Below are 14,777 nucleotides of genomic sequence, written 5' to 3'. Positions count from 1 at the left end.
GATGTAGGTACCTGTGCACTAAGGATAGGAATAAGACAACACTCATTTCACAAGGACTTTCCATCCCTATTAACCAGAGGAGTATTTAAAACAGCGACTAAGAGGTGGAAGAGTCTCCCCTCTCCAGTTTTCTAATGAATTCATTCCTCTTATGATATTATTTCCAAGGAACCATTTTACACGTTATCTCTGCATAAGTGGGAAAGTTAATGAATAGAAATAATCAAGATTAATCTGAAAAACCAAACATGCTGATCATATCTATGGGCAACAGTCCTCTAGAGTCTTTGTGCTCTTTTAGCAGCTATATATTTTTGGGGAGCTGGAGGGTTATATTTCCAGCATGGAAACATATTCTAATTAAAACTGTGCTCATGGAACCTTTCCTTAAAAAAGTCATCTGACTGGGATGAAGAAACTGGAAGTGAAGAAACTAACTGGTTTGGAAGGAAGAGCACAGCTAATCAATTGTAATATTTTCTAAGTTTTGAGTGCTTTGCTTTGCAACCTTTTAATATTAGTAACACTGGTGGGGGGGTTTGTGGGTAAGAATATTAAAATGAAACACAACTATCCAAGTAAACCCACTTGAAGCAGAAGTTTCTCAGCACACAAAGATGAATCCCAGCTGCAAGGTTCAAGACCAAAGTTTGGGGTTGTTGGGATGCTGAGGTTTGGTTCAGCAAGGAAATGGAAAGGGTTCAAGGAGAAAGAGCTGTGAAGTATGGATCTGGAGTCCTTCAAAGTTTTGGGGTGTTCAACTGCAAACAGTTTTTGTGATCCCATTGTTCCATTTAAATTTAAAGTTCTTTCTGTGATGCCATAAATTTTAAAATTTAATATAGTAAATCACAAAGGGAAACAAATATGCTGCTCTTTCCATGAGTAAATGAATGAATGGCAAGGAAGACAATGAAATCCTTAGCTGAAGATTATTTAATGAAGAATTCAGTTATGGACCCAAATGCTCACACTGAAAGCAAAACACCAACTGTTCCACATGAAATTAATGACTAACAGGAACAAGGAGAATTACCCAACATAGTAACATGGCTATCACAGGTATTCTTTCCCTGCTCTAATGAGGCTAACTAGCTGATTTATGACATATGTTTTAAACATAATGAAAACTGAGCTGATTTCCATCGCATCTTCAAATAGCATTTCAATATTGGCTTACAAGCAGCTAATGCTATATAGTTTCTGCAATACATATTGGCAGTGTGGAAGCTATGCTACTTTCCCCAAGGGATAGCAGTTCATGGTTTACCTTTTGAGGTCAGACCAGGAAACCCTTCTTTGTTTTTATTCACTTATACCTTCAAGCCAGCTTCGTGGCACTAAGTATATAAAAGTAGTTCATAGTAGAATTTTCCCGTAACTAGCCTATGAGCTGTAATCTTTATGGGATCTTGTTTCTGTATGCATTACCAGCAGTTTAGAATATTTTCCAGCTGGAATAGCGATGTGCACTCACATACATTACTGTTTTGAAGCTAAGACTTTTTAGGCACAGGCATAAAACAAAACCCCCACCCCCTGGATACATCTGTCAGTTTGGACATGAAAGCAAAAAAAAAACCCCAAATTTCCTATTCTTTTCAAATGCTTTTCCGAGGCAGTAAATGGAATTGTTCTTATAGCACCCAAATAACAAATTTGCACACCATCCCAGAATCAAACACCCTGTAGGATTTGGGGGTATCTAGCTTCCAGTAGTAGTAAACTTTAGCATGACTCCTGTCAGTTTAGCCAAAAGAACTCTCCCCTTTGGCTTACGTCACAGAATTGAAGCTCATCCTGCAGGTCCCAGCTGCAGTTGCATAGAGGATAAACATCCACACGCCATGTCTATGTAAAGAATTCTATAAAAAATGCACTACCACCAGTTTGGCTGCCCTGCGGGTTAATACTGGTGGGAGCTCCAGTGTAGTAAAAATGGTAGCAGGAACTGTTTTACCAACTTGTCTAATGGATGATGGACTCTACTACCTGGTGAAGTCTCTTTTAATGGTTGACTACCTGTTGGCATGCTTAGCAGTCTCCATTTTGTTTGCTCAAAAGCAGTTGTCTACGAGTTGTTAATTGTACTGGAGATTACTGTCCTGCTGGCTCTACTGCCTGAGATGCTGTGGGGGAAGGCTTTCGGCTTTGGCAGCTGGCTCAGAAAGACACAAATTCCCTTTTGATTTCCTTATTTTGGTCTTTGTGAGAGACACTCCCCACTTCTGAGTCTTCCAAGGACACTGAGGTGGTATCTTTTGAATTTTCATAGGCTATTCCTCAGCAGTTGTGGGTAAGCTGTCTTCATTTCCAGCCCCATCTGTCTCCCAGAAACAGCCATCAAACAATTTTGGAATGAGAACTAGTAAGCTGTGGCACAGTCTCTAGGGAAACAGTATGGAGACGCTATTGACTGAGAAACTTAGAACCAATATTGACAAAACATTAGAGGACCTAAGAAACAGGCCTGCCTTGGACATGAGGTATATGGTATGATTTATTAGATCTTTTCTTTCCCTAGTTTATATGATTTTGTGAGCAAACCTTAAGCACTGCCCACCTTACTTGCTCACTACTAGCTGTCCCTGGCTTGGTGTGGGCTGAGCCATGCCCATGACATGGTTGGATATACCCCAAACAGAAAACACAATTTAAAGGGAGCAAAATTAATCTGTTCAGATAAGAACCTAGTTCATGTGGACTCTCTGCAAGACTTCTTCAACTACAGTTCTTTCTCCTAAGACGGAACTCTCATCTCTTCATCTTAGTTACAGCCTGTCTGACTTATTTTCCTTCTGTCTTCTACCTATCATGTTATTCTCTATAGAAAAATACTATCCTCAAATAAAAGCCCGGTGACGTGTGTTACACATAGTTCTTTCTTATGGATGAGAAACTCCAGACTTTTGGCACATACAAGGAAAGGTAGTTTATCAGAAGACAGATTTCTTTGCAGTGCCTCAGAGAGCACCTCTCCACTCTAAGCCACTCCTACCAGAATTCACCTCAGTCTCTTCAGTGATTTTTCTGTCACCTAAATTACAGCTAAGTACGAGGACAATTAGGTTTCAAAAATTAAAATCATTTACTTACTGCATATAACAGCTGGAGCATCTCCACATACCTGCAGAAAGAGTGAGAAGTGTATTAACTGAACTGCTATCAAGCTAGGGCTGAATGAATCAGGGTGGAACGTGAAACTTCATTTCAAAGATAATAGCAAAATTTGAAGAGTGAACTCACACTTTCTCTGAAGACACCAGCTCTTGAGCGATGATGTAAGCTCTGGACTGTCCTTTCTGTGGAAAAAGAAACCCCACAGATATAAAGAAATGGCTCAACCTGAAGCAGAAAAGAGTAAGTGTCAGAGAATGCAGTCAGTCTACATGATCTTTGAATCTGAGACAGGGACTGTCTTTTTATTCTTATTCTATACACTGCCTAGCAGAATGGGTCCTGATCCAAAACTGCAGCTCCTAAGTGCTACAACAATATAAATAAATAAAACAGAGCCTGAAATGGGGCTCATACTCTCAGTGTTCAGAAGTTGTTTTTGTGGCTATGGACTGAATCTGACACAACTGAAGTCAGAAAGAATATTCCCATTGATTTAAGTAGGGCAAAAATTCAGCAGAAAGAAAAGCAAACAGATTATTTCATGATTTCAGGAGCCAAAGCTCATTGAGTTTATTCAGGCCTCTCATATATAAGGAAAAGGATTGAATAGTGACAGAGAGATTGGTGTGATAGTCTTTATTCGTTCAAAACAAAAAAGCAGTTAAGTAGCACTTTAAAGTCTAACAAAATAATTTATGAGGTGATGAGCTTTCATGGGACAGACCCGCTTCTTCAGATCAGAAAAAGTGGGTCTGTCCCACAAAAGCTCATCACCTCATAAATTATTTTGTTACTTTGTTATGTGACTGCTTTTTTGTTTGAAGGAAAAGGATTGGTTTTTTTAAACTATTTATATACGAAACTGTTCTCACTGCAGTGCAAGCTACGAAAGCAAACACATTCAAAGGGCTTTATTGCATGCTGGTGAAATTAAACTGTGATAAATATATCCTGAAACCAAACAGTGCAATATTAAAGCAAATAACATGAATTTGAGATCACAGTAGAATGCACTTAATTGACAGAGCTCTCAGAGGACACAGAAACTTGCCAAATCAGCAATAACAGTGGTTCTCCAAGGCTCAGGAGGCTAATTATGATGCTTTGCTCTGGCTTCATGCATTATTTGTTTTAAATCTATTTATTTATTTAATCTGTTTATTTATTTAGGAAGTTTTTAAGAGGTTTGCAAATTATTGCCATGTAGAAATCAGTGTCACATTATCAGAGACAAAATGCTAATCGTTACGTGAGTGAGCTTGTGTTTAGAGAAACACTATACAGTGATATAATCAGCAGATCCCTCTAACAGTTTTTTTGCCATGTTATGGCAGTGACACCTTTATTGAGAATGAAATCTTATACTAAAGTAAGTTTGACTTATACAACAGTGTTAATAAAGCAAGGAAGCAGCCTTTAGTGAACAAAAGGCCACTCAAAGGGGAGGAGACAACAATAAGTGTATTGGGTAAAGGAACTAGGTGTATTATTTATCCATTGCTTAAAGAGCCTCCTTTATAAGATATACAATCTAGTAGCTGGGAGATGCTAAGCTGCCATGCACTAACACGGTTACTTTAATTTGGGTGGCAGCCTGAAATGGTGTCCTTCATCACCACCAGTTCTGGATCCCCCATCCCTCACACACTTCCTTCAGTCCTATGCATTTGATTTGTCAGTTTTTATTGCATTTTTTTTTGGACCTCTGTACTTACAGATGTCAGTCTGTATTGGAAACTAAATTGATCTGAAGAAGTGGGTGTGTCCCACGAAAGCTCATCATGGAATAAATCATTTTGTTAGTCTTTAAAGCGCTACATTACTGCTGTTTAGTTCTGGATGAGAATTACTTGGTGTGCTTGGGATCATGGTGCAATCATTTAATTTAGCCCCTCAATGAAAAGCATTTGTAGGACCCCAGTCAAAATCCCAAATTCAAATTCCATGAACTTTTGCCAAAGTTTAGAGCACATTCAAACTTTGCAGTTCATCTCGGCTACGTCTACACGTGAAGCCTACATCGAAGTAGCCTATTTCGATGTGGCGACATCGAAATAGGCTATTTCGATGAATAACATCTACACGTCCTCCAGGGCTGGCATCGTCGATGTTCAACATCGACGTTGCGCAGCACCACATCGAAATAGGCGCAGCGAGGGAACGTCTACATGTCACAGTAGCACACATCGAAATAAGGGTGCCAGGCACAGCTGCAGACAGGGTCACAGGGCGGACTCAACAGCAAGCCGCTCCCTTAAAGGGCCCCTCCCAGACACACTTGCACTAAACAGCACAAGATCCACAGAGCCGACAACTGGTTGCAGACCCTGTGCATGCAGCATGAATCCCCCGCTGCAGCAGCAGCAGCCAGAAGCCCTGGGCTAAGGGCTGCTGCACACGGTGACCATAGAGCCCCACACGGGCTGGAGAGGCAGCGTCTCTCAACCCCCCAGCTGATGGCTGCCATGGAGGACCCCACAATTTCGACGTTGCGGGACGCGAATCGTCTACATGTTCCCTACTTCGACGTTGAACGTCAAAGTAGGGCGCTATTCCGATCCCCTCATGAGGTTAGCGACTTCGACATCTCGCTGCCTAACGTCGAAGTTAACTTCGAAATAGCGCCCGACATGTGTAGCCGCGACGGGCGCTATTTCGAAGTTAGTGCCGCTACTTCAAAGTAGCGTGCACGTGTAGACACATCTCTCCAGTATTTAAACAGCGTAGAAATAGGAAAATGAACAGTAATTCCCCAAGTTCCCCAAGCCTTTTGTATCTCTGGAGAAGTAATCTGGTGACATTGGGGGGGTTACCCCAAGGCTCTGCTCCTTCCTGTTTCCAGACAGACTGGAAATAAGAAAGGCTGAAAACAGCTTAGGGAAGATTTAACCTTGCTTTGAAACTGCTGGAAACTGAAATCCAGTGCCATGATAACTGGACCATGAAAACCCAGATGCAAAATTGACTGAAGTGAAACCAAGCACTCTAATTTTCATGCCTACCATAATCAATCAAGGAAAGAAAATAATTAGAATAAGTAAGAAAAAGCAAACATACATTTTAAAAATTCTTTCAGGTTTTAAGGTGCTGTTCACTACACAAGTAAGGACTTAAAAAATAGGACATTTTATGTTGGCTGTGCAGCAGCAACAAATGAGTCCTCAAACTGTCCATATGCGAGCAACAGAGGGTTATTCAAAACACACTGCAAGTAAATCTAATTTTTCACTGTACAAATGAGTGAAGGAAAGGCATGTAATCTGGAACCCCAATCTGCTATATTGTGGGTTCTTAACCTGAGGGTTAGGGTTCCCAGAAAGGGGAAGATTTTGTACACATCCAATAGGGGTGCCATATGGAAAAGGATCTGAACTGCTGTATGAAATGAGTGAGATTTCAGAAAAGAAAGATACAGGAAATGACCTGTCTTTTATATCTTTAATCTATATCATTGCAGTTTGACCGTGAGTCAAGTGGAAGACTCAGGGCTTGTCTACACTACCTCCCTACTTGGAAGGGAGGATGGTAAGTAGGGTGTCGGGAGATTATTAATGAAGTGCTGTGGTGCATATGCAGCACTTCATTAAGCAAATTTTCCCCACGGCAACTCTGAAGCATTAAACTTCGAAGTGCTGCCTCGCATGTAGCCGCGGCTAACCCGCTGGTACTTTGAAGTGCCTGGGCAACTTCGAAGTCCCTTTACTCCTCAAAATTTTGAGGAGTAAAGGGACTTTGAAGTACCCCAGGCACTTCGAAGTACCAGCAAATTACCCACGGCTACACGCGAGCCAGCAGTTCGAAGTTTAATGCTTCGGAGTTGCCGCGGGGGGGAATTTGCTTAATGAAGTGCTGCATATGCACCATAGCACTTCATTAATAATCTCCCGATACCCTACTTACCATCCTCCCTTCCAAGTAGGGAGGTAGTGTAGACACAGCCTCAGAGACTCAGAGAAATTGGTGATCTAATGATTCATTAGATTCAGTCATCAAACCCATCTCTCAGCCAATACAAAATTAATACCTATGTTTTTTACCTAGTGCTTTGATGATTCTTCTTAAAATTGTTCACTTTTCTTTGGGACACTCTTCTTCTATAATTGAACAGATCTAATACAGTATAGGTATTTTTTCCTGAAAGTCATCTTTTCCCTGTGTTAATTTCATTCTACTGTTTGTAATACCATATCTGTACCACACTATATATTTATGCTTATACTTTATAATTATTTCTAAAGAGTTACCCTGATTCTCTTTTTTTGGCAGCAGTAATGATACATGGCATATAGTCAAGGCTGGATTATTGTGTGGAGGCACCTTATCCTGGGTCTCAGTGCTGTAGCCATGAAAGACCTTTTGTTCTGTCTCTGCCTGGTGAGGAGGAGGGGGATGCAGCTCCAGGTGCTGCCTTTTCACGCCCACCCCATGCTCACCTGGAGCTCCACATTCTGGGAAGCTCCACCCATGCACTTCCCTCATCTGCAGGCCCTGATCCTGCAGCTTCCATTGGCCAGGAATCAGGATCAATAGGATATTGGGGTGGGGTGTGTGCCTGCGAGCAAGCTCAGGGCAGTGCACACACCCTCCTGCCCCATCTCCTTCCTTGGACCTGTGCCATCAAAGGGGAGCTTTCCCAGCTAAGGGCCAAACACCCCAATCCCCTGCTCCACCTGAGTCCCTCCCTACATCCTAACTCCCACCTAGACCTTGCAGCTCAACCCAGCCTCCTGTCACAAGCCCCCTCCTGCACTGTAAATCTAGTGCAGACCCCTCACTCCAAACTTCTCCCCTGAGCTCCATCTCACACTCTAACTGCCATCCAGACATGGCATCTCAAACTCCTGCCCAGAGTTCTCCTTTTCACCTTCAGTCCTGCCCAGACCCTGCACCCCCACCTCCATTCCTCCCCTGAGTCCACTTCCATGCCCTAACTCCCTGCCATCCCCACCTCCTACCCTGAGCACCCTCCTGTACTTTAAACCCCTTGGTCACAGCCTGGAGGGTCCTCCTGTACCCCAAATGTATCAACCCCAGCTCTCCTTCCAGAGCCCACATCTCCACCACCTAACCCCCGCCTCAACCAGCAGCTTCCTTCTGCACTCTGAAACCCTCATTTTTGGCCCCACATGAAAGCTTATGGGGGACCACAAAATCTAATAGCCCCTGACCCCCAGAAGAATTAATCTGGCCCTGTATGCAGTGTTGGTGTGCAGGAGCTACCAAGTGTCACATATCAAAATCAGAATATTCAGAGCTGTTTTTCTTCAGCACCCTTTTGACTTGCAGATATAAAGGGACTGAATGAGATTTTTTTTTCTGGCTTACCAAACCTAATACTGGCCAGTTTGCATGTCCTCTATGGAAGGGCTTGCCTCTGTTTTGCCAAGAAACAAAGTATATTTCACCATCAGCGTGGGCTCACTCACCTTTCATGTATACACACTGTCGCGGTCTGTAATTCCACTTGTGATTAATAAGTCTTAGTTAAGAGACAAAACACTGGGACCTCTGGTGTCACATGTCCAGTCTAGGGCAAGTTTTGAGACAGTGTCTCTAGGCGTTGCCTGTCTTGTGTTATTTAATTACTGTTTTCTTAACCAGGAAATGAACTCTGAGATTGACGACAGTGTCCGGAGACGGACTTCTGGGAATAGCGGGATGCAGGGGGCACAGGTCCCTCAACTATCAACTTTCTAAAACAAAGTCCAAATTATTATTAAAACATGACTGAACTACCGCATTTGTAGTGATTTTTACTGTGTACTCTTTAGCTCAGTAGGAAGCACTTTGTTCACTTCACCAGGTGGCCGCTGCAGGAGCTGTGTACTCATGTCCCTGCTTTTTGTCTGTACTCAGAGCCAGAATCCTCCTCCTAGATCCATCGCTTCCATCTGTTATGTCTAACTGAGTCATCTTTGTCTGTATTAGCTTCATTTTCCCACAATGTAAAGTACATGCTCTATTCAAGCAGATGGCATCTCAGATTGCCTGTCCCCAACAGCCAATGGAGTTTTCATCTGATAAAGATGCTGCTCTTACATCAGAATGTCAGACACTACTTCCTGACAGAGAGATCTCGTAATTAGTCTGGGGAATGATCTCTTGAAAGATGTGGTGGAAGTCTCATTGTTAGGTAATTTAAACTTGGACTGAACATAGCACTGGTGAATATCCTGGGACTACTGACTAGACAAACCATGCTAAAAGCTTTTTCTGTCTCTAAACACTATTATCTTTTATTGGTCTGTGGAGGGCCATGCAGTTGCTTTATGGCTATGTCTACACTATGGCTATGTCTTCCTTTCGAAAGAGGAATGCAAATGAGGGAAACTGAAAATGCAGATGAGGCACTGATTTACATATTTCATGCTTCATTTGCCTAATCTCTTTTCAGAAGAGATTCTTTTGAAAGAAATAAAGCAGTGTAGGGTTCTTTCGAAAATAAACCTCATCTTTGACAGAACCCTTTTTCCTATTTTGTTTCAGGAAGAAGTTTTCTTCCAAAGGTGGGGTTTCTTTTCAAAAGAGCCCCATCAACACTGCTTTATTTCTTACGAAAGAATCTCTTCTGAAAAGAGATTGTGCAAATGAAGCATGAGATATTTTTGATTTCCCTCATTTGAATTCCTCTTTCAAAAGAGGAATGCAAGTGTAGATACAGCCTATTCGTTAAGCATGTGATTTCCATGTTTCTTCCAACTCCCATTGGCTTAGGGGAATAAAACCAGACTCTGGATTTGAGTGTTCTCTTGAGAAGTAATGCAAAGCAGGATGCATGTATTCCTAAACAACATGGATATCCAACACATCCCCATAGAATATGCTTTTGTGACTCTTCCAGAATTATACCCAAATAGTCTGCCACAGTATTCCTCTATCAGGGGTATTCTCTAGTTTGCATATCAAACCATGTGCTTGAACTGTCCATGTGAATACAAACAGCGGATTGAAAGTCACTGGATCAAACCTGTTTTTAGATGTCATAACAGACAATAGGGACAGAAAAAGCAGTTGATGTTGTGCCTCAGTTTACCAGAAGCATCAAAGTAACAGAGAGAATCAATGTAAGGATAAAGAATCGGCAGGTGAATTGGTAACACACAGTGTATAGTGGGATATGAATCTGAAACTTAGAGCCCAGTTTTCCACCAGAGCAGTCAATGGAAGCAGAATGGGAACCTAAAATTCTAATGGCTCTGATTTTGCATGTTTTTTGCATATAGAATTCCAACTGACTTCAGTAAGACATTGAGCTCACTATACTCGGCTTAAGAATGTTGAATTTGCTCAGCCTGGTCATTGTCCTGCATTTTGAAACATATGAAGCCACATCATTGGATTATTTCTTAAAGATTGAATATCTTGCTGGATGAGAAAAAATTACTTGATCCACTAAGTCGCTAGCTCTGGTGTAGCTCTAGCCAATCTCCCTGCTCCATTAGTGCTTTAGTGCCTTATTCTAAGAACTCTTCCACCTCCTTGTATTTCTTATCTCAGTGTCCAAGCTCTCAAGGGTTACAGCAGCATGGTCTGGGCACAGAGGAATAATGATGATCTAGATGTTCTCTACATTAGCCCAACAAGGAGCAATGGTCTGAAGTTACAGATGGAGAGGAGTTGGTTGGTTGGTTGGTTGTTAGGAAAAACTACTTCACCAGAAGGGTGGTGAAGCAATGGAATGCATTGCCTAGAGGAGTGGTGGATTCTCCTTCCCTAGAGGTTTTTAAGTCCCAGCTTGACGAGATGCTGGCTGGGATGACTTAGTTGGGGTTGATCCTGCTTGAAACAGGGGTCTGGACTAGAAGACCTCCCAAGGTCCCTTCCAGCCCTTTGATTCTATAAGTCACATGACTCATTTTCAATTCATCACCCCAGTGGTTCACAAAGCAGCTCTAGAGGCATGTCTTCCTGACTGAGAATCAAGGTCTCATGTTTGAAAATGGGAAGGAGATAAAATTAAATAATGAAAAAGATTAAATGAAAGAGAAAAGAAAAGAAAGATCAATATTCAGCTGTAACAAAACCATGATCACCTAGAACAATTCATTTGTCACTGTGCTATGTACCATCGCTACCCAAAACTTCACAGCAACAAAATATACAGAATTTGGATTCCATCCTGCTCCAAAAGCACAGGCCTTGAACCAATGGGAACTTTCCTATCAAGTGTTTGCAGTATAGGTTTTATGATACACAATTCAGCAATTCAGAGTCTATTTTGAAGAGGGCAGTCGTGTGTGCACATATGCCTATACATAGACAAGCCTTGACTCTTTATAGTATTGGAACACTTAAAGTCAACTTCTTTCTTCAGGCATTTGCTCTCCAATATTAATTATTTTGAACATAATTCTACATAATTACTATAAACTTGAACCTTTTTAATCCCTGGTGTGAGGGGGTGGGGGAGCACTTACCTGGTGCCCTGTTCCAGGGGGTACATGTGACTCTGCACTCCCTGCCACTCCCAGGCCCTATTCCCTGCCACTATGGGAACAGTGGGGAAAAGCCTTAGGGGAGGTGAGTTCCTGCACTGCTGTTCCCCCAGCCGGGGAGGGAGGGGAAGTGGCAGTGCACAGAGACACTTCCTCCTATCACTGGTGTTCATGGGTTAGGGGGAAACCCAGTGTTTGGAGGTTCAAGTGTACTTATTACCTCAAATAAAATAACAACACATACCATACCTAGCTACTTTCATCAAGGATCTCAAACCACATTGACAGATTAATGAACTAAGATCTCATAAACCCCGCAAGATGGGGTTAAACATTTTGCAAATGGGAAAACCACAGCACAGAGATGCTATGTGTCTTGCCCAAGATCAGCTTCTGTCTCTAACCAAACTGCAGCAAAAGCATGATTCACAATTTGTGCAGAACTCCACATAAAGCTCTAATGGCCTTCATATAGACCAGTGAAAGTAGGGTGGCAAGAGTGCTGGACAGATAGACCTTGCCTGCCAAGACTGGGGACATCAAGCGCTGTTTGCCAATTATCCTAGATTGCTGGGGAGTCTCCAAGAATTAAGGATTAATCTTTAATTAAATATTATGCCAAGGATGAAACCTCCAGGAATAAATTCAGCCAAAATTGGCAACCCTAATGGCATCCTCTCCTGACATTCTCCACTTCGTTATCTTCCCTTTCATTGCCCTCAGAGTGCAATTAGCTTGATTGAGACAATGTGTGCTCATGTGGCATCACATAGATAAAGACAGGAACAGTCACAGACAGCATGGCTAAAAACAGCAATTTTCTGCCTTTGATGGAATGGACATGTATTATTGATATTGTATCATTGCCTGCCCAGGAGATGAATAATGAGGAATCAAAGGCCAGTGGCTGATGCTCAGCACTGCAGGCTATCAAAAGTTCATGGATATCAGCAGCCTGTTACCATAGCTGCGCTTTCACAGTGTTAAGATGCTAATGGGTCAAACCAAAGGTTAACAGTTTTGTGCAAAAGATATAGAGATCAGATCAGTGATGGGCAATCTATTCATTCACTTTTGCAGACCAAGAATTAGATCTACACAGAATGCAAGACTGCCGCAGTTCAGTGTAGAAACAAAAAGCAGTCAAGTAGCACTTTAAAGACTAGCAAAATAGTTTATTAGGTGAGCTTTTGTGGGACAGACCCACTTCTTCAGACCATAGCCAGACCAGAACAGACTCAATATCAAATCTTAAATATTGAGTCTGTTCTGGTCTGGCTATGGTCTGAAGAAGTGGGTCTGTCCCACGAAAGCTCACCTAATAAACCATTTTGCTAGTCTTTAAAGTGCTACTTGACTGCTTTTTGTTTTGATAGTGTATAGACTAGCACGGCTCACTCTCTGTTACAGTTCAGTGTAGAGGTGAGTAGAGGTCATGTGCGAGCCCAGTTGAGTTTATGTGCTAGAATTAGTGCTCTACACTTCAGGGTCTTAGATCTCATGCCCCTTCTGCACCTGCTTCCTTAATATCAAGAACTCAGGGTAAAAAAGGGTGAGGGTGAGACTGAGGTGACCAGAATTTGGGTATGCCTGAGGAAGAAGAAAGTGGGAATACCATTTTTAGCATACTAATACAGCACTGTTACATAGTGCTGGGCTTCACCACTCCAGTTAGATCTGGCAGATGCAAAGTGATTGTCCCTCCAGAACATCACATTTGACTTTGTATTTATATACTCTGCACTTGTGCTTGGCAATGCGAAGTCTAAGACAGCAACCCATTGCCTCCCATTTGTTTCTGTGCTTCACGTATGACTTGCTCAAATGCCATTATATCATTTGGAGGTGTATAGCTGATCACGCATTTCATAAATGACATAGGAATAACAAGGAGATCCAAATAGCCTGAAGTATAAGTACTTGTTAACTAGTTCTCAGTGGTCAAAGAAACAGAGCTGTAATAATAATAATAATAATGCTTGGTGTTTTTCACAGACAGTAAGATACAGTGCTTAAGATATCGGACTGGGAGTCAGGAAAGCTAGATTTCATTCTTGGATGTACCACTCGCTGGCTGTGTATCTCCAGCCAAGTCATTTTCTCCCTTTGCTTCCCCTCCTACCATTTGTCTGTCTAGCCCAGTGGTTCTCAAACTATTTACTATACATCCAATATTACCTGCATGGCCCTGAGAATGTTATATAGTCTGCAACTCTGTACTGATTGGGCTACAAGTGGCCTGTGGGCCACAGGTTGAAAACCACTGGTCTCTAAGCTCTTAGTGGCAGGCACTGTATGTTTGTATAGCACCTAGCAGAAGAGTTCTGCTATTATAATGATCACAGGCCTTAAAGTGGTTTCTAAATATCAATTAACCCTGGAATGCCACTGTAGTGTAGGTTTATTATTATTAATAATCTTATAGATGGATAAAATGAGGCACTGAAGTAGCAGGGGCTTTTCTGAGGTTGCATAATAAATTAGTGACTCAGGTGGAGATGGAACGCAGGAGAATTGTGTCCCTGTGAATTAGTCTACAGCATGGGTGTCCAACCTTTTGGCTTGCCTGGGCCGCATTGAGTGAAGAGGAATTGTCTTGGGCCGTATATAAAATATATAATATAGTTAATATATATAAATCACATAATAATGTTAAAAGTTTACGATCTTGTGGGGCCGCATTACTAGCTGTCCAGGGCCGCATGTGGCCCGGGGGCCACGAATTGGACACGCCTGCTCTACAGGCTTGATTGCAACCACTCCTGGGGAATCTGTTCAATTGTAAAAGTCCAGACATGGCCCTTTAAGGGCTGTCCAAGTTTGTTGCATCCTTACAGGGCAAAAAACCATTGCTCCCAAGTATAGCTTATGTTTGCATTTTGGAGGCATGTGTGTTTCAGTGTATGAAAGTCAAAAGTTTGCAAAAACAGAATGATTAATGGAGCCTAGAAACCAACCCCACCCACTGGAAAGATAAGGAACAGCAAAGGCAATTTGACATACAATAATGAGACAATTGCTGCCTTGCTCTTTGCAGACCTTTGTATCCTAGCCTGATATTTACTCAATTGCACGTAACATATCACCTCTGTGTATTGTGGTGGTTCACTGCCTTCTTTATCCTGCTTCTGCCTAATATTACTAACATCTCAGAGAGGATCATCAGGATAGTTCATCTCCAACACTGCCCTCAGGATCAAGTATTTTAGCAATCTCCTTTGT

At 42.0% G+C, this 14,777-nt stretch overlaps 1 protein-coding gene across 4 annotated transcripts in view; it reads right to left on the bottom strand.

The window, feature by feature from the left end:
• The window catches only part of FGD5 (FYVE, RhoGEF and PH domain containing 5), a 174,293-nt gene that overhangs the window by 82,814 nt on the left and 76,702 nt on the right, over positions 1-14,777 (bottom strand). For 3 of the 4 annotated variants that reach the window (XM_075004989.1, XM_075004987.1, XM_075004986.1), the window contains exons 4-5: positions 3,247-3,302; positions 3,097-3,127 (exon numbers count right to left, since the gene is read on the bottom strand). The exons of the other annotated variant lie outside the window; for it this stretch is intronic. In XM_075004989.1, the coding sequence (XP_074861090.1) occupies positions 3,097-3,127; positions 3,247-3,302 (87 nt within the window). The remainder of the gene's footprint in view (positions 1-3,096; positions 3,128-3,246; positions 3,303-14,777) is intronic. 4 annotated transcript variants of the gene reach the window in all.

Source organism: Carettochelys insculpta, chromosome 11 (genome assembly GCF_033958435.1).
Source record: "Carettochelys insculpta isolate YL-2023 chromosome 11, ASM3395843v1, whole genome shotgun sequence".
Lineage (NCBI taxonomy): Eukaryota > Metazoa > Chordata > Testudines > Carettochelyidae > Carettochelys > Carettochelys insculpta.
The sequence above is the reverse complement of the archived record's forward strand: the minus strand, read 5'-3'. Positions and strand labels throughout refer to the sequence as shown.